This window comes from Dreissena polymorpha, chromosome 14 (genome assembly GCF_020536995.1).
Source record: "Dreissena polymorpha isolate Duluth1 chromosome 14, UMN_Dpol_1.0, whole genome shotgun sequence".
NCBI lineage: Eukaryota > Metazoa > Mollusca > Bivalvia > Myida > Dreissenidae > Dreissena > Dreissena polymorpha.
Window position 1 is genome coordinate 31790822 of NC_068368.1, and position 23881 is coordinate 31814702.

The 23881-nt window shown below is 38.1% G+C and overlaps 1 protein-coding gene across 14 annotated transcripts; it reads left to right on the plus strand.

Annotated features, from left to right (window-relative positions):
- Positions 1-27: 27 nt before the first annotated feature.
- On the plus strand, positions 28-20519 carry LOC127857682 (uncharacterized). 14 transcript variants are annotated; one of them, XM_052394283.1, is made up of 8 exons: positions 28-227; positions 5184-5316; positions 7688-7810; positions 10511-10656; positions 11246-11663; positions 13408-15735; positions 16116-17936; positions 18013-20519. In XM_052394283.1, exons 1-5 carry the CDS (start codon positions 51-53, stop codon positions 11444-11446), a joined length of 780 nt encoding a protein of 259 aa, XP_052250243.1. In that variant the 5' UTR covers positions 28-50; the 3' UTR covers positions 11447-11663; positions 13408-15735; positions 16116-17936; positions 18013-20519. The 14 variants fall into 14 exon arrangements, with proteins under 14 accessions (XP_052250243.1, XP_052250245.1, XP_052250247.1 ...); XM_052394285.1 differs by having other exon boundaries at positions 18089-20519; XM_052394287.1 differs by having other exon boundaries at positions 18849-20519.
- The last annotated feature ends 3362 nt before the right edge of the window (positions 20520-23881 follow it).

The window sequence follows — 23881 nt, forward strand, 5'->3', positions numbered from 1 at the left end:
TAGAAGTAATATGCATTATGATGTAATATACGTGACGTTGTGATCAATAGATGACGATGTTGCTAGGCGACGTCGTCACAATTCTATTTTTTAGCGCAAGCACGAGAGATGTATTTCGCAAAAAAATAAATAACATTGACATGTCAGAAGAAGAAATTAAGGACCAAGAGCTGACGGTTGGATGCGGAAGCTGGGTCAAACCGCTAAAAAAATCAGTCCAGAAAAAGGTGAGTCATTTAATTAACGTATGCTCGGAAAATTCGCCGGGAAAAGTTTTTATAAAATGGGTCTTTATTCTCGAACCTTACTGTGCATTTTAGTTTGAGAATTATAATTATTTCAGAAATATTTATATAAGAAAAAGCTAGATCGCTGCATTTCGCAATTTTCGGTCGAATTCGACAATAAGTGGCGATAAAAAATAACGTGCCGAAATAATCAAATTAGCGAAATCAATTTTTACTACTTTTTTACTAAAACACCACTCTAGGTTCAATGATGTAATATTTGAAAACTAAGTCAACACGCATAACGTATGGTCTCATTTTATAGCATATATCATATGTTTACGCTGCACGAGTATTTGTTAGACGCATTTGAAAAGACGATAATTTCATTGATGTTTCTTTTCTTGATGAATTAACACTTATATTTCGAGCGCACACTAGCTATTTATTTTTTATTGGGCGTTTGATTACAAATATGTAAAGAAAACAGTAAAAAGGTAAATTGTATGTTCATGCGTATGTCACAAATACATCGTTGTAATACATACTGCTGTTTACTAAATCCTCCCATGGTTAATGATTCAATAAAAGAGGAAGTTTAAAAGTATATATTTCACTAGCTTGTGTTGAGGTTATAATTCGAGTTTTTCTTAACCTTATTAAAGGGAGGTTCAAATTTCTTTAAAATATCTCCACATAATAAGTAGAATTACATAATTAATCAATTTTACAAAAGAACGAATTCATTTTGTTCTTCATTTGTACGGGCTTTTTAAGCGCTCAGTAATTTGCATTGGCCAAGAGGTAGTGGTGTTTTTCAGCTGGGTTATGCGAACAAATTTTCATTTATATATCTTCTTTTAAACACAATTTTGTTTTTTAGTAATACACATGCGTTTTGTAATTGCTATTTCATGGAGATGCAAAAATATTTTACTTATCTTAGATTACATTGATAAACAAAAGAGTCGCGTTCTGAGAAAAGTGGGCTTAATGCATGTGCGTCAGTATCGTTCCAGATCAGCCTGTGAAGTCCGCACAGGCTAATCAGGAACGAGCCTTTCCGCATTAACTTGATTTTCGTGTAGAAGAGACATCCTTTAAACACTAAATACCAAAAAACCGGAAAGTGTCGTCCCTGATTAGCCTGTGCGGACTAATCTGGGATGACACTCTACGCACATGTATTAAGCCCCGTTTACTCAGAACGCGTCTCAATATGACTCGAATGAATACAGGTCTTTTTTTTAAATCATGTATTACCAGCTGAAACATTAAACTGCGCATTTGTGACTGTTGACAAACGGGCCAGTGGACCGACAATATGTTTAACCTAAATAACAAATGCTTCGCATACCATTGAGTGTTAATATGTTGAGTAATCACTCTATCCGGAAGAAAACACGTGTCTATGTGAGTAAGTATGTTGTTTATAAGTGAGTCGTGTTCTGAGAAAACTGGGCATAACGCATGTGCGTTTAGTGTCACTTTCCGATTTTATGACATTTTCGTTTAAATGTAGTCTCTTCTAAGCGAAAATCCAATTTAGCCGGAAAGTGTCGTCCCTGATTAGCCTGTGCGGACTGCACAGGCTAATCTGGGACGAAACTTTACGCACATGCATTATGCCCATTTTTCTCAGAACACGACTCAAATGAACTGCGTTATAAGAAATGGTGCTTAATGCATGTACGTAAAAGTGACGTCACAAATTAGCTTTTACGGTTCGCACAGGCTAATCAGTGAGAACACTTTGCGTCTTTATTACTTGTTTGGTTATACAATATGCTGCCTTACATAACCCGCGCAATATATATTGGCTATTTCCTTCTTTTTAAAAGTATAATAGCCCAAAGTATATACTTAAAATGACCAACTTGTATTTATTTCACTTTACATGCATGTTAACAGCATAATAACTGATTGCCACCCTGTCGCATACTTTTTTTTTTAAATATGATAACCATTTTGTGTGGTACATGACACTACTGTCATGTATTATGTTTTACAATATGTACATTACTAAATTCTGTATAATCACTTACTTTTCACATGACCTTTTGAAATGTCTATTATAGTATGGTTAAGACTGACAATGTACTATGTACAAGTCGTAATAAATATCTGTTCTGTTCTTTATTGGAGTCGTGTTCTGAGAACATTGGGCATAATGCATGTGCGTAAAGTGTCGTTTAAGATTAGCCTGTGCAGCCCGCATATGCTAATCAGGGACGACACTTTTCGTCTAAATTGGATTTTTGCAAAGAAGAGACTTCTTTTAAACGAAAAATGTCATACAAGCGGAAAGTGTCGTCTCTGATTAGCTTGTGCGGGCTGAGACGACACTTTACGCAAATGTATTAAGCCCAGTTTTCTCAAAACGCGTCTCATTGAGTTTTTCGTGTACATGCAGTCTCTTGTACTTGAAAATCCTGTACATGTGGAGAGTGTCGTCCCTGATAAGTGCGGACTGCAGATGCTAATATGGGATGGCACTTAAAGGGGCCTTTTCACGTTTGGGTAAATTGACAAAATTGAAAAAAGTTGTTTCAGATTCAAGAATTTTCGTTTTAGTTATGATATTTGTGAGGAAACAGTAATACTGAACATTTACCATGCTATAAAATAGCCCTTGTATGCATCTTTTGACGATTTAAAACCCCGAAAATTATCAAGCGTTGCAACGCGAAACGAATTAATAATTTGGAGAGTTCTATTGTTGCCGTTATATTTTGTGAAACTATGAGGATTGCTAATATAAAGTATAACATACATTTGGCATTATATCCGGAAGGATGGCCGAGTGGTCTAAGTGGTAGACTTTTTACTCCATGACTCCATGGGTCAGTGGTTCGAGCCCTGCTGAGGGTAACCTTTTATTTTCTTTTTTAAATTTTATTCTTGATTTTTTACTGGACATTTTTATATCCAATGTTTACAATTATCAATATAAAGCATTTAATGACAAACTTCAAAACATGCCAGAATCTGTGAAAAGGCCCCTTTAACGCACTTGCATTGAATCGGTCAGTATTCTCCCTCATCAAAGATCCGGAGACGAGTTTAACCCTTTGCATGCTGGGTAATTTGTCTTCTGCTAAAATGTCGTCTGCTGAATTTCTAAAGTTAGCATTTTCTTCGATTTTTTTCAAAGAATACTATCAGAATAGCAAACAGTTGTTCTGTGGCGTCTCATCAGGATCCAAACTGTTTGCAATGGCCTTTAAAATTCGGTTCCCGCACTGAAAGGGTTAAATTACTAATGAAGTCTTATCTTCAAGAAAAGTCATAATAATGATCAAACTATTGATCAAATGAAGAGAATGTGAAACCAAAGATCTATAAATACACTGTGTATTTATAGATCTTTGGTGAAACATACCAACCAAATGAATACATTTACTTAACAAAAGAAACCACAAATAATTGTTCTTCGTCATCCATGCTTCTTAGCAGTCTACGTCGTTATGCGATTTTAGTACGCTGTTTGATCAGACGGGTTCCACAAAAATCACTGTACCGTGTTTATCTTTTTCTCTTTGATCGATACAAGGGAAACAGAGTGAACAATTAATCATAATGCAATATTATATTTAATGGTGTCCGCATAGCGACCAGCAGATCCTGGGTTGGATCATTAATCTGGGAGCGTTCTCAATAGTGCCTATTTATAAGACACCAAGTACTAATTCTTCCCAGGAAAAATACTCTAGAGTAGCTCAACAAGCCGAAAGTTTTCTTTGCAATCGAGCTAAAATTATTGGGCTTACTCAGATTATTAAATACACTAAAAAAATAGTATTTTTTTATTGTAAACTTATTGTTTTTGTAAGACAACATTGACATCTTTCAATTTAATTTTGTCCTGATCAAAAATAATTTATAGTAATAGTATTATAAACGATAAACATAATACTTACACATTCAAATGAAGGTAAAATTGCGATTTAGTATCGATATAACAGTAATAATTCCTACGCCCGTCGTATCAGTTATATAAGAATATTAGCACTAAATAAAACACGCAAGTCATGTTATTTACTAACACGACATTAAAAAGAGAACAGTGTAAGCGTGTGTTGGTAAATACAGTCGACTCATCATGTACGGCTAGTATTACTGCCACGGTTTACTTTGTTGTATCTCTACATTACATTTTTTGTTCCGAGTAGTAGTGTGACACAAATCCGTCATATGAGCCGCGTCATGCGATAATGGGTCAATCGGACAGGACAGTCTGTGCAGATGCTACGCTGTGCGATAATGAGGCCACAAAACGTTATATAGCGACTTCATAGCGGGCCGAACATGCTTTTTAAACAGCGTTAGGCCCAGCCATTGTAAAGTACTGCGTTTTTTAACGCTTCTTATAAAGGATAGATATTTTTAAACCAATAGATTTTTATTAAGGCACCGCACCAACACTGCAAAGTTTTCTATTTATATCAATGGTACAGCCCAGTAAAATCGGGCTGTCCATTTTATGGCCCGTTTCGACCTTTTTATGCAAGGTTATGTTAAGCAGTGTGCTCGGGCAATGGTTTTTAACCGAAGTCCCGAGGGTAAACAATCCCATAAGTCAGTCGGCCGAACATGACATAACATTTATTTTCGCATGATGCGAAGCAATTATGGTTTGATTTTCTATATCCCGTAGTTATTAGCAATTAGCAACTGACATGGGACACTGGCATCTAATGGTGCTATAAATGTGCTTTAAACGCCCTGATCCCAGTATACGATACTATATGTGCATGTCACAATTAAGATTTTGCTTTTTAACTCCAAAATATGACATTCGCATTTATAGTTACAATTCACACATTATCCTATTGTTTCCAGCAGGTTTCTGCCAAGTAGGTCGGACAAACAAGTCTTTAGGCCATTGTTATTTTTTCATCTACAATTTACTCGCAGCATCGCATTAATGTTCACACACGGTGCTTGTGTTTCCAGTGGACCTCTGTTCGGGAGGTCGTCCAGAAGAAGACCCTTATTTTCAAGAGGTCTTCCAAAGGGAAGGACAAAGACATGTCTAAGAAGACCAAGTTGTTGATAGATGTATTTAAGAGAAAAGAAGTCACGCATGGTATGTATTATGTCACGCATTGTATGCATTTTAGGATGTATTTTTCAATTTACATCGCGCATTTAGAGATTTATTTTCTTAAGTTTGTTGCTCACTAACAAATAGTTTTATTACTTCAAGTGTGTATCTCTTTCGACAACGTGTTACGTACCCGCAATTAATAGTATAGCATTTACATTAATTCAGCTAAGACGTATCTTACCATGTTAAGTTGTTAACTACAGGGTCCTACCATACAGAAATATATAGGGTCTTCAAGGGTATAGGGACATGTAGGTAATCATGCCGATTGTCGGATTTAACAAAGTCTAAATTCTAGACGGATCCGTTGATATTTCCAATATTTCCAGAAATGAGTTTACAGCTGTCATAATGTATGCAATTACATTTTTTTTCGAAGCATATCTTATGCTTATGTATTTGTCATGAATGCATGCACAACAATATTTAATTTTAAAAGGTAAATTAACCCATTTATGCCCAGTGGACTCTCCCATCCTTCAAACTTGGATCAAGTTATTTCCAAAATTAGGGATGTCTAGTATACTTATTTCTATATTTAGAATATTTCTTACAGAAATTCCTTTAAGCAAACAGCGCAGACCCAGATGAGACGCCGCTTTATGCGGCGTCTCATCTGGGTCTACGCTGTTTGCAATGTCCTTTCTTCAGGACGCTAGGCATAAATGGGTTAAACACGTGTTTGTTCAACCATCGGGCGGATATTTTACTGGAACCAGCATAGCTCGATCAAAGTGTATGTGAGGGCATGGCACGACAACTCCGTTTGGAGATTGTTGTTTGGTGACAAGCCATTTATCTGTCAGTAGTGCTCGATCGGTCATTGTCGTCTCAGGTACTACTTAAAAGTACCCGGGGTACTCTTAAGTATACCACAAATTACCCGGGGTACGGTAAATACACAAACAAGTATCCCGGGGTGCCATTAAGCGTATTTCCGTATCCGGAGTACATAGTAGTATACTTAAGGGTAGCCGATGTGCTTTTAAGAATTATCTGATCCGACAATGACCAATTGAGCGCCAGTAGTGTGTATTTTATAGCTGTTTCGTTGCACGTGTCGGTACTACCGGTATTTTGTTACACGTATTGGCCGTGTAGGGAATTGTTTGGTGATTTTACAGAATGGTGTGAGCAGTTGTTAGCAACATGTGTGCACATAAATTGTGTTCTCTTCTGTTATTTTATTTCAGAAGTCTTAAATATGATACATTTCAATTGTATCAAATGTTTGATCGGTCGTTATGTACTGTAAAACCATACAATTATTCGTGGGTCATTCGTGCTCTTTTATTTCGTGGGTTTAACGATCAGCGAGTTTAACACAATCACATCGGCAAATGACCTTGGCAAATTCATATAAGTCGTGCTCTGTGAATAAGGGGTTTAATGCATGTGCGTAAAGTGTCGTCGCATATTAGCCTGTGCATTCCGCACAGGCTAATAAGGCTAATCAGGGACGACACTTTCCTATTTTATGATATTTTTCATTTCATTAAAGTCTCTTAGCAAACATCAAGTTTAGGTGGAAAGTGTCGTCAAAGATTAGCCTGTGCTGACAGCACAGGCTAATCTGGGACGGCACTCTACGCACATGCATTAAACCACCTTTTCACAGAGCACGGTCCATTTTTTTCCAAAATCAGAAATCCACAACACCCCACAAACCACGAAATGGTATGCCGACGAATAAACATGATAATTCGTATTTAACAGTATGTTGTGTCTTTCCATGTGCCGGACACATGTTCTCCTGAAATGTTAGAGCGCCTTTTAGTTTATTTTAATTTGATTTATGTATATCATTACACGCATAATGGCTATCTTGTGTTCCACCCGGCTTTTGTTTTTATATATCTCATATTAATACAGTTGGTTTTAAAGCGAATCGCAAGGTAAATGAGATGATTAAAATTATTCAACTGTTTGATTATAACACAATATAACAGTTTCACCGTTTTGTCTCTTTAATGTTATAAATGTTATTTAGTGGATTGTAAAATGGTAACCTCACGGAATGGGCTCTGTTGTTTGTGTGGTTGTTTTTCAAGTAAAATGACTACAAAATTCCGCGATGTATGTAATTTTAATACAATAATGCAGATGTTTTTGCCCTTCTTTTGGCGTGTATGCTGTAATGGTTTAGTGGTTATGAAACTTAATTACTTTTCTTTGTTTTATATCCACGCCATTTTAAGTAAACTTTTAAACGTATATAATGGCAACAGGTACATGATTGCTGAAGGCTTGTTTGGTCCTGGGCTTGATGCATGCGTGTAATCGTCCCAGATTAGCATGTACAGTCAGGATTTCATTAAGAATTTCGTTAAATTCTTAACTGATCTTTCAGTGCCGATAGAGGTGGTGTACATGGACATCGCCGGCGAGTCGGTGCCGGTCCACATCATGGATTGCATTGCCGACGACCCGAGCGAGGACGCCGACCAAATAGAGATACGTCCACGCAGTCCAGGTGAGGTCACGTAACCGAGGTTGATCTCAATAATGAATGTACACGCTTATGCCAGCACATGAGCCTCGACCTGGAAAAACTGGGCTCAAAGCATGTAAACTGTCGTCCCATATTATCCTGTGCAATCCACACAGGCTAATCAGAAGCAACACTTTCAGCTTCAATGATATTGTTTAAGTCTCTCGTTAGCAAAAGTACAGTAGAAACGGAAATTACCATCCCTCGTTAGCCTGTGCGGACTGCATTGGCTTATTTGGGAAGACACTTAACGCACATGCATTAAGCCCCTTTTTCGCAGAGCGCGGCACATTAACATGTTTATGCCAGTTCAAAGATTTGTTTTGGTGAAAAGGAGGTCATTTATATTTGCACTTGTCCATCCGTACGCACATCCTGTGCGTTGGTTCGTTATATATGTAAGATCATCGTTTATTAATTTTAAATAACCTTCCACAAATGATCGACATCTGCAGGTGGCGTATCGCTCGCAAAATGTGTACACCTCGCCCAATGGTTTAAGTCACAAAAAGAGGTCAAACATTGACGTTAAATGTTACATATGGGAATAATACATATGTATTTGTCCAAACATGAATATGAGCGGCATCCGTATATGTCACACATCTAGTTACATGTTTATATGAGACGAACTTTCTCAAAGGCGTCAGCATTGCGGCAGCAGATTCGGCGGATGCTTCCATAATAATTTGGCTACTGATCGTCTTGTTAACATTCTGCCGCTCATTCCAATAAATGAGCCTTGTTCTGAGAAAACTGGACTTCATGCATGTGCATAAAGTGTCGTCCGAGAGTAGCCTGTGCAATCCGCACAGGTTAATCAGGAGCAACACTTTCAGCTTTTATGAAATTCTTTAAGGATCTCCTTAGCGAAATAACAGTTAGAGCTGAAATTACCATCCCTCGTTAGCCTGTGCGGACTGCATAGGCTAATTTGGGAAGACACTTAACGCACATGCATTAAGCCCCTTTTTCGCAGAGCGCGGCACATTTACATGTTTATGCCAGTTCAAAGATTTGTTTTGGTGAAAAGTAGGTAATTTATATTTGCACTTGTCCATCCGTACGCACATCCTGTTCGTTGGTTCGTTATATATGTAAGATCATCGTTTATTAATTTTAAATAACCTTCCACAAATGATCGACATCTGCAGGTGGCGTATCGCTCGCAAAATGTGTACACCTTGCCCAATGGTTTAAGTCACAAAAAGAGGTCACACATTGACGTTAAATGTTACATATCGGAATAATACATATGTATTTGTCCAAACATCTGTATCTGTCACACATCTAGTACATGTATATCTGAGACGTACTTTTTCAAAGGCGTCAGCATTGCGGCAACAGATTCGGCGGATGCTTCCATAATAATTTGGCTAGTGACCGTCTTGTTAACATTCCGCCGCTCCTTCCAATAAATGGTGCTCTTTAAAGTATGTTGCCCATTTTCTAGTACATGCAATTTAAAGCCACCATACTGGCCCTTAATGCCCTTCAATTACCGAGTGTGTCATAAATCATGTCTTGTTTAATGATCGACACAGATAAGCTCCACAACCCTTACAAGCCTTTAAAATGGGATTTTGAAAGATACACCTTTTAAGTTAATTTGAAGATTATAATTGAGCTAAATTAAAATTACCTGTTGTAATAAGGGCATTTAAAAAATAATTTCATAGGTTTTAAAAAAAAAATCATATTTTTATATGCAAACAAGCGAAATATCACTAACCAGTACATATTAAAAATATTTTTAAATATTGTGTTACTTATTTATAATCTTGGTTCTCAAAAAGTGTCTATATCTCTTCGTTCGGTGGCGCGGGTTATAATTCTGTATGACCCAATTTTTCGCGCATGTGATCTCAATAGTCGCGAATTCGAATACACATTGAAAACAATTGAATACAGTTTAGAAAAAAATAGTTGTTTTCTACATACACTTCATACTGTTTTGTTTTATATCATAGCAAGTCCTGTTTTTAAAATCTGATCACTTCAGTTAAAAAAAACATAAGTCGTATCCCATTGTGATATTGTCTCTAAATATAAATGTACAGCATGATAATGTCTTTTGTTTGAAGTTTTCTTAACGTAAATTGTGAAAGAACAATTTAAAAAATGATAAATGGGATACAGCTTACACGTGTGCAATATGTTAAGTCCATACTACCGAAGTTCTAGTATTCTGCAGTATTCTGATGTATCCGACAATTCTTGATATTTTGTTAACCAGTTAATACAATTAATTGCACTAATTCAAATAAATTGTAAAAAGACAACAACAATGAAAAACTATGATCCTGTGGTAAGTGCGTCCTAATTTATTCCAAAGGACGGTCTCTGACCCAGTTTATAATGAGATACAATAATAATTGGGGAAAGAGATCTGGAGGGTACCCGCCTCACCACCCAAATGATGGTAAAAACTTCCGAGGGCTTTGTTTTATCTACAAAATGTGTTCTCACATTCATTATCATGTCGTAATTTACATCAAGTATACTTTAAAAGTTTAAAAGGCCAACAGTTAAATAAACATATTGTTTGGATGTACACGCTGAAATGTTTATAATTTCCGCCGTATGTAAACGCAAAGTCGGTGACCAAGCATTACACCACACTAAAGCATAACGATCATATTAAAACACAAACCGAACCTCTTCTCTTTTCCATGGTAACAGAGAACTACGAGCAGACATTCGCTTACTTCGAGGCAATCAGCGTTTGCCGCATCCACGTGACGGCGGCCATTACGGAGCTAGGGGAGCTGCTCCGGCGCGGGATCATACTGGGAGACAAGGAGGAGTGGGGCGTCTATGTCAAGCAGGTTAGTGGTGGGATTAGTGCTATCGTTTTGTTTTAATATGAGCCTCGCTTTGGGAAAATGTGGTTTAACGTATGTGCGTAAAGCGTCGTCCCAAATTAGTGAGGTACGACACTTGCCGGCTTTTATGGTATATTTCGTTTATTGAAACGTCACTCCTTAGCGAAAAATCAGTTTAGGCGGGAAGTTTCGTCCCCAATTAGCCTGTGCTTATTTATAATCTTAGGCCATGTTTTCTCTTTCGGCGTATTGACATCATTAGTGTTGTCCTAGTGTTATCCCCATTACTAAAATATTCATTAAATGCATCATTACAGTAATCAATAAATATTGTCGACGTAACACAACAGATAAGACCTCACTCATGAAGAACGTGTATATAAGCCAGACATTTTATTATTTGAATCTATATCGTTACAAACCACCCAATACTACAAAGAATAATCCATAATTCATTTTGCAATTGCAACTCTACTTGATACACACAGCATTTAAATTTTACGAACGTAATATAACTTAAGATTTTCTCTTAAGCGGACATGTGATATGACCTGTATAGTGTTCAATAATCTTCGTTTATTTTGTGTCACAGCTGGAAGATGATGTACACGCATGGAAGCAACGCTGTCGAGAAAGTGACAGGATCTTCCAAAATGGGAAGATTGTGGTTGGTCAGATTGAGAGGGACCGGCGTCAATCGTTGTACTACAGATTGATGAGAGCAGTTTGCGCAGGCGCAGAGAGTGTACTCGGAGCCTTCACGTGCTTCTCATGTCCGATAATCGACTCATGAGCGTGTGTGCGTGCGGTATACTCAATATACTGGCAGCACGTGCGGTATACTCAATATACTGGCAGCACGTATTCGAGCCTTTCTGGAGGCAGAACGACTACTGCGATCTTCATAATGCTGAAGACGGATCAAGACTTCCGTCCTTCGTTCATGCCGAGCTTTATCACGGTCTGCTTCACCAATACGGCATCCTCGTCAGCACGTCATGATCGCCATGGTAACATATGAAGACTTAGTTTTGATTATAACTATTTGTGTTTTGTTACGCAAGTTCGTTTTGAAAAGTACCATTCCCGCAAGTTGACATTTTTAAAAGATAGACATACATGGTCCGTTTGCGTTTAAATTTCGTGACTAGAATTTCTTTGTTTCAATGCTTCGGAACAAAATGCTATATGACACACACTACAGAAAATACCACTCTTTAGATATTATGTGTGTAAGGATTAGAAAAGTACCTTCAATAATAACTATATTATTAATACTAGTGCTTTAATTTAAACATATATATTTAACATATTCAAGTCATCGAATATATGTTAATTGATAATATTATCCATTTTGTATTCTATATCGAACCTACTGTTCAGAAATAATTTTTCATACAATGAACTAGAATGAGACTTACGTGTTATAATATTTAAAAAAAGAATCAAGAAACATGAATTCATAAAACATATTCATATACAATGGAAACAAATGACATAAGGAACTAAACGTTTAGTCATTTCAATAATAAAAATATAATATGTATACAAAAGAAACTCTTCACAATTTTGTAAATTTAAGATGGCAAACAACTAATGCATGTTCATGTTTCAAATTTTCCCTGTTCCAGTTCTTTTCATACCGTATTATTTGTATTCGATACGTATTGCAATACGGATTTACTGTAGAGCAATTCATAGAGATACGGGCTTTGTCGTAATGTTGTTCTCGTAATTGATACTTGCTTATTTGTTTAAGTGAGTGATTACATCTTAGTTATGTATTCAACAAAACAATTGTATATAGAAATTACTAAGCGAACATGTGTGTATTTATCATTATCCGTACTGAATACGAATCGAGTATCATAAAATAGATTATCTTTTTGTGATGAAACTTTATGTTGTATTTTTTATTTCAGCTATTTTCTTTTGTTAACGTTAGACAAAAGAACACATCAATGCGAAAATGTTTTATGAATAGAATGCTAGGCAAGTGTTTAACACTAATTAATGTATAACCACGTCACGCAAACCTGAACTACACGCTGAGGCTTGTGGTTAAGGTTCGCTAGGCATCGCATCATCTGTATTCAACACTATCCTAGTAAAATATGAGCCGCGTTCTGAGAAAACTGGGCTTAATTCATGTGCGTAAAGTGTCGTCCCAGATTAGCCTGTGCAGTCCGCACAGGCTAATCAGGGACGACACTTTACGATTTTATGTTTTCTTTTTAGTTTCAAGGAAGTCCCTCTTTACAGAAAATCAAGTTTAGACGGAAAGTGTCGTCCCTGATTAGCCTGTTTCGGGATTACACAGGAGTCATGCATGTCCGTCTGTATGCCTATGTCTTTCTTTTGCACGATGCGTTCGAATAAACACAGTAAAACTCCATCTGCAATATCTGAATAGTAACCATGTAATAAAATATTATGTACGGCACGAATCCAATTGACAAGCATTGGGATACAAATGTAATAGACAAGACACACACGTACACCGCAAACACACAAACATGAAACACTGCGTAATCACCACGGAACGAGGGCATATCTTTTCTAAAATGACATGCCCTTCTAGTAAGTAACAAAATGTCCGCGTTCAACACTTATTAGCAGGTAGTTGCCTATTTTGCGGTCTATGAAACAATATTCGATGTCAAAGCTGCATAACTGCAAACACTTTATTAAAGGTTATATGTGGGATGGGCTTTTATCGAACTTTTCTGTGATTGTATGCCTGTTACATTTAAGGGATGCTGCTATTCCTGACCGCATTGAAGGACTGACTACATGTATCTCAAGGACGGAATATGGTACATGCCAATAGAGCTATGTGACTACAGAGAAGATGGTACATGCCAATAGAGCTATGTGACTACAGGGAAGATGGTACATGCCAATAGAGCTATGTGACTACACAGAAGATGGTACATGCCAATAGAGCTATGTGACTTTTGAGAAGATTGTACATGCCAATAGAGCTATGTGACTACTGAGAAGATGGTACATGCCGATAGAGCTGTGTGACTACAGGGAAGATGGTACATGCCAATGTTGCTATGTGACTACAGGAAAGATGGTACATGCCAATAGAGCTATGTGACTACAGAGGAGATGGTACATGCCAATAGAGCTATATGACTACAGGGAAGATGGTACATGCCAATAGAGCTATGTGACTTATAAGAAGATGGTACATGTCAATAGAGCTTTGTGACTACAGGGAAGATGGTACATGCCAATAGAGCTAAGTCACTACAGGGAAGATGGTACATGCCAATAGAGCTATGTGACTACAGGGAAGATGGTACATGCCAATTCAGCTGTGACTACAGTGAAGATGGTACATGCCAATAGAGCTATGTGACTAATAAGAAGATGGTACATGACAATAGAGCTATGTGACTACAGGGAAGATGGTACATGCCAATAGAGCTATGTGACGACAGAGAAGATGGAACATGCCAATAGATCTATGTGACTTCTGAGAAGATGGTACATGCCAATAGAGTTATATGACTACAGGGAAGATGGTACATGCCAATAGAGCTATATGATTACAGGGAAGATGGTACATGCCAATAGAGCTTTGTGACTACAGAGAAGATGGTACATGCCAATAGAGCTATGTGACTACAGGGAAGATGGTACATGCCAATAGGGCTATATGACTACAAAGAAGAGGGTACATGCCAATAGAGCTATGTGACTACTGAGAAGATGGTACATGCCAATAGAACTATGTGACTACTGAGAAGATAATACATGCCAATAGAGCTATTTGACTACAGGGAAGATGGTACATGCCAAAAGAGCTATGTTACTACAGGGAAGATGGTACATGCCAATTGAGCTGTGACTACAGTGAAGATGGTACATGCCTATAGAGCTATGTGACTACAGAAAAGATGGTACATGCCAATAGAGCTATGTGACTACAGTGAAGATGATACATGCCAATAGAGCTATGTGACTATAGTGAAGATGGTACATGCCAATAGAGCTATATGACTACTGAGAAGATGGTACATGCCAATAGAGCTATATGACTACAGAGAAGATGGTACATGCCAATAGAGCTATGTGACTACAGAGAAGATGGTACATGCCAATAGAGCTATATGACTACTGAGAAGATGGTACATGCAAATAGAGCTATATGACTACTGAGAAGATGGTACATGCCAATAGAGCTATGTGACTACTGAGAAGATGGCACATGCCAATATAGCTATGTGACTACTGAGAAGATGGTACATGTCAATAGAGCTATGTGACTACAGAGAAGATGGTACATGCCAAGAGAGCTATGTGACTACAGGGAAGATGGTACATGTCAATAGAGCTATGTGACTACAGTGAAGATGGTACATGCCAATAGAGCTTTGTGACTAAAGAGAAGATGGTACACGCCAATAGAGCTATGTGACTACTGAGAAGATGGTACATGCCAATAGAGCTATGTGACTACTGTGAAGATGGTACATGCCAATAGAGCTTTGTGACTAAAGAGAATATGGTACATGCCAATAGAGCTATATGACTACAGAGAAGATGGTACATGCCAATATAGCTATGTGACTACTGCGAAGATGGTACATGTCAATAGAGCTATGTGACTACAGGGAAGATGATGCATGCCAATAGAGCTATGTGACTACAGGGAAGATGGTACATGCCAATACAGCTATGTGACTACTAAGAAGATGGTACTTGCCAATAGAGCTATATGACTACAGGGAAGATGGTACATGCCAATAGAGCTTTGTGACTACAGGGAAGATGGTACATGCCAATAGAGCTATGTGGCTACAGGGAAGATGGTACATGCCAATAGAGCTATATGACTACAGGGAAGATGGTACATGCCAATAGAGCTATGTGACTACTGAGAAGATGGTACATGCCAATAGAGCTGTGTGACTACAGGGAAGATGGTACATGCCAATAGAGCTATGTGACTACAGGGAAGATGGTACATGCCAATTGAGCTGTGACTACAGTGAAGATGGTACATGCCAATAGAGCTATGTGACTACTGAGTAGATGGTACATGCCAATAGAGCTATGTGACTACAGGTAAGATGGTACATGCCAATAGAGCTATGTGACTACAGTGAAGATGGAACATGCCAATAGAGCTATGTGACTACAGAGAAGATGGTACATGCCAATAGAGCTATATGACTACAGGGAAGATGGTACATGCCAATAGAGCTATGTGACTACTAAGAAGATGGTACTTGCCAATAGAGCTATATGACTACAGGGAAGATGGTACATGCCAATAGAGCTTTGTGACTACAGGGAAGATGGTACATGCCAATAGAGCTATGTGGCTACAGGGAAGATGGTACATGCCAATAGAGCTATATGACTACAGGGAAGATGGTACATGCCAATAGAGCTATGTGACTACTGAGAAGATGGTACATGCCAATAGAGCTGTGTGACTACAGGGAAGATGGTACATGCCAATAGAGCTATGTGACTACAGGGAAGATGGTACATGCCAATTGAGCTGTGACTACAGTGAAGATGGTACATGCCAATAGAGCTATGTGACTACTGAGTAGATGGTACATGCCAATAGAGCTATGTGACTACAGGGAAGATGGTACATGCCAAAAGAGCTATGTGACGACAGAGAAGATGGCACATGCCAATATAGCTATGTGACTACTGAGAAGATGGTACATGTCAATAGAGCTATGTGACTACAGAGAAGATGATACATGCCAATAGAGCTATGTGACTACAGAGAAGATGGTACATGCCAATTGTGCTGTGACTACAGGGAAGATGGTACATGCCAATAGAGCTATGTGACAACAGAGAAAGATGGTACATGCCAATAGAGCTATGTGACTACAGGTAAGATGGTACATGCCAATAGAGCTATGTGACTACTGAGAAGATGGTACATGCCAATAGAGCTATGTGACTACAGGTAAGATGGTACATGCCAATAGAGCTATGTGACTACAGTGAAGATGGAACATGCCAATAGAGCTATGTGACTACAGAGAAGATGGTACATGCCAATAGAGCTATGTGACTACTGAGAAGATGGTACATGCCAATAGAGCTATATGACTACAGGGAAGATGGTACATGCCAATAGAGCTATGTGACTACAGAGAAGATGGTACATGCCAATAGAGCTATGTGACTACTGAGAAGATGGTACATGCCAATAGAGCTATGTGACTACTAAGAAGATGGTACATGCCAATAGAGCTATATGACTACAGAAAAGATGATACATGCCGATAGAGCTATGCGACTGCTAAGAAGATGGTACATGCCAATAGAGCTATACGACTACTAAGAAGATGGTACATGCCAATAGAGCTATGTGTCTACAGAAAAGATGGTACATGCCAATAGAGCTATGTGACTACAGGGAAGATGGTACATGCCAATAGAGCTATGTGACTACTGACAAGATGGTACATGTCAATAGAGCTATGTGACTACAGGGAAGATGGTACATACCAATAGAGCTATGTGACTACAGAAAAGATGGTACATGCCAACAGAGCTATGTGACTACAGGGAAGATGGTACATGCCAATAGAGCTATGTGATTACAGGGAAGATGGTACATGCCAATAGAGCTATGTGATTACAGGGAAGATGGTTCATGCCAATAGAGCTATGTGATTACAGGGAAGATGGTACATGCCAATAGAGCTATGTGATTACAGGAAAAATGGTACATGCCAATATAGCTATGTGACTACAGAAAAGATGGTACGTGCCAATAGAGCTATGTGACTACAGGAAAGATTGTACATGCCAATAGAGCTATGTGACTACTGAGAAGATGGTACATGCCAATAGAGCTATGTGACTTCAGAGATGATGGTACATGCCAATAGAGCTATGTTACCACAGAGACGATGGTACATGCCAATAGAGCTATGTTACCACAGAGACGATGGTACATGCCATTAGAGCTATGTTACCACAGAGAAGATGGTACATGCCAATAGAGCTATGTTACCACAGAGAAGATGGTACATGCCGATAGAGCTATGTTACCACAGAGAAGATGGTACATGTCAATAGAGCTATGTGACTACTAAGAAGATGGTACATGCCAATAGAGCTATGTCACCACAAGGAAGATGGTACATGCAAATAGAGCCATTTGACCACATAGAAGATGGTACATGCCAATAGAGCTATGTGACTACAGGTAAGATGGTACATGCCAATAGAGCTATGTGACTACTGAGAAGATGGTACATGCCAATAGAGCTATGTGACTACAGGTAAGATGGTACATGCCAATAGAGCTATGTGACTACAGTGAAGATGGAACATGCCAATAGAGCTATGTGACTACAGAGAAGATGGTACATGCCAATAGAGCTATGTGACTACTGAGAAGATGGTACATGCCAATAGAGCTATATGACTACAGGGAAGATGGTACATGCCAATAGAGCTATGTGACTACAGAGAAGATGGTACATGCCAATAGAGCTATGTGACTACTGAGAAGATGATACATGCCAATAGAGCTATGTGACTACTAAGAAGATGGTACATGCCAATAGAGCTATATGACTACAGAAAAGATGATACATGCCGATAGAGCTATGCGACTGCTAAGAAGATGGTACATGCCAATAGAGCTATACGACTACTAAGAAGATGGTACATGCCAATAGAGCTATGTGACTACAGAAAAGATGGTACATGCCAATAGAGCTATGTGACTACAGGGAAGATGGTACATGCCAATAGAGCTATGTGACTACTGACAAGATGGTACATGTCAATAGAGATATGTGACTACAGGGAAGATGGTACATACCAATAGAGCTATGTGACTACAGAAAAGATGGTACATGCCAACAGAGCTATGTGACTACAAGGAAGATGGTACATGCCAATAGAGCTATGTGATTACAGGGAAGATGGTACATGCCAATAGAGCTATGTGATTACAGGGAAGATGGTTCATGCCAATAGAGCTATGTGATTACAGGGAAGATGGTACATGCCAATAGAGCTATGTGATTACAGGAAAAATGGTACATGCCAATATAGCTATGTGACTACAGAAAAGATGGTACGTGCCAATAGAGCTATGTGACTACAGGAAAGATTGTACATGCCAATAGAGCTATGTGACTACTGAGAAGATGGTGCATGCCAATAGAGCTATGTGACTTCAGAGATGATGGTACATGCCAATAGAGCTATGTTACCACAGAGACGATGGTACATGCCAATAGAGCTAAGTTACCACAGAGACGATGGTACATGCCATTAGAGCTATGTTACCACAGAGAAGATGGTACATGCCAATAGAGCTATGTTACCACAGAGAAGATGGTACATGCCGATAGAGCTATGTTACCACAGAGAAGATGGTACATGTCAATAGAGCTATGTGACTACTAAGAAGATGGTACATGCCAATAGAGCTATGTCACCACAAGGAAGATGGTACATGCAAATAGAGCCATTTGACCACATAGAAGATGGTACATGCAAATAGAGCTATGCGACTACTGAGGAGATGGCACATGCCAAGAGAGCTATGTGACTACAAAGAAGATGGTACACGTCAATAGAGCTATGTGACTACTGAGAAGATGGGCCATGCCAATAGAGCTATGTGACTACAGGGAAGATGGTACATGCCAATTGAGCTATGTGACTACATGAAAGATGCTACATGCCAATAGAGCTATGTGACTACAGAGAAGATGGGACATGCCAATAGAGCTATGTGACTACAGCGATGATGGTACATGCCAATGGAGCTATGTGACTACTGAGAAGATGGTACATGTCAATAGAGCTATGTGACTACTGAGAAGATGGTACATGCCAATAGAGCTATGTGACTACAGAGAAGATTGTAGATTCCAATAGAGCTATGTGACTACAGAGAAAATGGTACATGCCAATAGAGCTATGTGACTATAGTGAAGATGGTACATGCCAATAGAGCTATGTGATTACTGAGATGATGGTACATGCCAATAGAGCTATGTGACTACAGAGAAGATGGTACATGCCAATAGAGCTATGTGACTACAGGGAAGATGGTACATGCCAATAGAGCTATGTGACTACAGAGATGATGGTACATGCCAATAGAGCTTTGTGACTAATAAGAAGATGGTACATGTCAATAGAGCTATGTGACCACAGGGAAAATGGTACATGCAAATAGAGCTATGTGACTTCAGCGAAGAAGGTACAAGATTATATAGATATGTGACCATATGGTAGACGGTATATGATAATAGAGGTATGGGACTACATGGAAGATTGTACATACGAATAGATTTATTTGACTACAGAAATATGCCACATGCTAATAGAGCTGTGTGTCTACAGAAAGATGATGCGTTAAAATGTCATTTAATGATGATGGTATATGTGGTTATATAACTACTATGTATATGACTGGAAGGAAGATGATACTTGCGAATATAACTTTATGACCACATGAAGATGGTACGTGAGCATTACACTTTGTTATCAGAAGAAAAATGGTAATGGAGGTAAGAACTTTATGACTGCATGAAGATGGTACGTGCTTGTATAACTATACGCCCACACGATGAAGGTGTTCCTTGAAATGAGAAGTTTGTGACTACATTACAATTGTACGCGAGAAGACAACTAAGTGACTACAAAAATGTTACCTGATTATATAAATATTTGACTTTATGATGATCTTAAGCGAGCATAGAACTTTGTGCCCTAGATTTTGTACTAATAGAAGCAAAGCTTACGCTTAACCACTTTATCATTCATGGTTCTATGTAAAAATAACACACGCTTTGTTATTGTTTAACTTTCGGTGATATTATTATATTGTTTGATAATAAAACACAAAATAACAATGTTTTAGCGATTCTATTTTAGATCAATCAATTTTTCAGGCGGATAGCCATACCAGGCGTAAGTAATGTGTTCGTCAATAAATTTCAACATAATTAATGCTTCAATTAATCCGTTTTGTCGCTGTATATATTTTTAATCTCAACTAATAAGCATAATGCTGAGTTATTCAGGGCAAGAAATGTCGTCGTCGTCGTCATAATCTTCAATCATGACTACATTCGAACCTTTGATTTTTCGCATTGTTGCGCTTTTATTTGCCAATAAAACATTTGTTGAAAATTGAGTGTCCTCATGAATAAGGAAGTTGTACACTTGATTATATGTGCAAACAATATATAAAGTGCTTAATTTAATACAAGCTCAAATTCAGGTCAACCATTATAATAAGTGTATACTTTTTATAAGACATTAAAAGATTCTAAATTTTAGCTGCACAATTATATATTATATATGGTAACTTAAATAAATGATTCAATATTTTAAACGTCATACACTTGACTAGAGTATTGAGCAGGATCAAAATTATACGCGATAATATTCACAAGTCAGAAAGTGATTTAACAACTTAACGATATCTTTTCGAAGAACACGAACGAATAATCATTTAACCCATTTATGCCAAGTGGACTCTCCCATCCTTCTAAATTGGATCAATTTATTTCCAAAATTAGGGATGTCAAGTATATTTATTTCTATATTTAGATTAAGTCTTACAGAAATTCCTTAATGCAACGAGCGCAGACCCTGATGAGACGCCGCATCATGCCAATGCCTTTTTTCTAGGCGCTAGGCATTAATGGGTTAAAATAAGTATTGATGATTGGCGTTTTATCCGTCCTTCCATGTATTTATCAATCCATGTAATCCATGTAAGCATAACCATCCATCTAAGCTTAACCATTTATCCCTCCATAAATCCACTCATCTATCTTTCATTTAATTATAAACACATATCCGGTATGCAATATTGAGAAATTTATTATCGCACGTGGAAAATGTCTATTAATGGATGGCGTTTGATGCAGAATTATGCAGACAATGCGTCCGCAAATAAATCAGCACAATTCTCATTGATCTCATTTCTTTTACTGATGTTCTTAAAACAACTCAACGACGTATTTTAAATGCTATTTTTTTTCATAAATCGTGAAACAAGTTGGCAAAATGTCGTTCCCCTTGTAGTAAAAAAAAACATTTTTATCCCCACGCTTTTCGGAGAAAAAGTGGGGATTATGTGGTTATCTCCGCCGTCCGTCCGTTCTGTCAACTATCACCTCCTACACTCTTAGTAATAGAACCTTGACACTTACACACAGGGTAACTATGAGCATATGTGCGACGGTGACGGCGACGGAATTTTGATTTGACCCCTGGATCAAAAGTTATGGGGCTTGGGGTGGGGCCGGGTCAGAGATTTTCCTGGGACCGCGATTCGAAAAAGGCTCATAACTACTGTGTCCATTCAGATATTGCTTTCATATTTGGTATGCATGTGTATCTAGACAACACCCTTCCATGCGCATAATATGTTTGACCCCTATGACCTTAACCTTGAAGTCAGCGTTCAGGTTTCGAAATCTGCGATCGCGATTCGAAAAAGGCTCATACCTACTGTGTCCCTTCATATATTGCTTTCATATTTGGTACGCATGTGTATCTGGACAACACCATTCCATGCGCATGACATTTTTTAACTTGTGGTCCGCGTTCAGGTTTCGTAATATGCGACCGCGATTCAAAAAAAGCTCATAACGTCTGTGTCCCTCCAGATATTGCTTTCATATTTGGTACGCATGTGTCTCTGGACAAGACCTTTTCACGCGCATAAATTTTTTTGAGCTCTGTGACATTGACCTTGAACTTAGGGTACGCGTTTAGATTTTAAAATGTATTATGTGGTTATCTCCGCCGTCTGTCCGTCCTGGCCACTATCTTCTGCTACACTTTTAGCACTATAACTCTGAAACTTACACACATGGTAGCTATGAGCATATGTGCGACACTGCACTATATGGAATTTTATCTGACCCCTGAATCAAAAGTTATGGGGGTTGGGGTGGGGCCGGGTCAGAGATTTTCACTTATTTTTTTAGGTTATTTTACATTAACTTATTCATTTCTGCACCGATTTACTTCAAATTGATACTGACCTTCCCTTACGACAATACGGTCAATCTCAACTATGCATGGCCCCATTACCAACCCTGGGGCGCTTCTGGGTCAAACATACAGCGTGGGGATACGCGTCGGCCTCTGCCGGGCCATTTAAGTTAAACATGTCTCTTGCGTAAAGCAAACGGTATTGCTGCTACAAGTCTAAAACTTTACTTACATTGAGACCTTCATATATAGCCTACCCAAGAAGTATGTGACGCAGCTACTTAAACCCATGTATGCCTAGCATCTAGAAAAAATGCCTTGGCAAACAGCGAAGACCCAGATGAGACGCCGCACGAGGCGGCGTCTCAGCTGGGTTTTCGCTGTTTGCTTTAAGGAATTTCTAAATATTCTAAATATAGAAGAAATATTCTAAATATAGAAAAAAATATACTAGACATCTATAATTTGAAAATACATTGATCCAATTTAGAAGGAAGGGAGAGTCCACTAGGCATAAATGGGTTAATTACCTAAGCGGTCATATAGCCAAGCCAAAAATCTGTTTATGGCACCTGAGTGACTAAAATAATCGCATAAGCTACCCAAGAAATAATGTTTAGTAGAATAACATACCCACACAATATGCAGGTATACCCAAACTGGGTCAGCACTCAAAGAGGCCTTTTCACAGATTTTGGCATGTATTGAAGTTTGTCATTAAATGATTTTAATATATTGATAAATGTAAACATTGGATATAAAAAGTTCCATTAAAAACAATATTACAATTAAAGACAGAAAAAAGTAACCGTCAACTGGGCTCGAACCACTGACCCCTGGAGTAAAAGTCTATCGCTTAGACCACTCGGCTATCCGTGCTGATGCAAAGAGTGATGTATTTTATACTTAATATAAGCAATCCTCGAAGTGTCACAAAATATAACGATAACAACAGAACACTCTTCTTCTCTCTTATTCAATCGTTTCGCGTTGCAACGCTTTGTAATTTTTAGGTTGTTGAATCGTCAAAAGATGCATATTATGTATATTTTAAAGCATAGAATATGTTCAGTATTAAACTACTGTTTCCTCACAAATATCATAACTACAACGAAAATTTGCGAATCTGATTTTTATTTTTATTTTATTTTATCAATTTACCAAAACGTGAAAAAGTCCCTTAAAAGTTTTGAGTGTGCAGCTTTAAGTCTATATTATTTATTCTTAACTCTGCCTGTCTGTG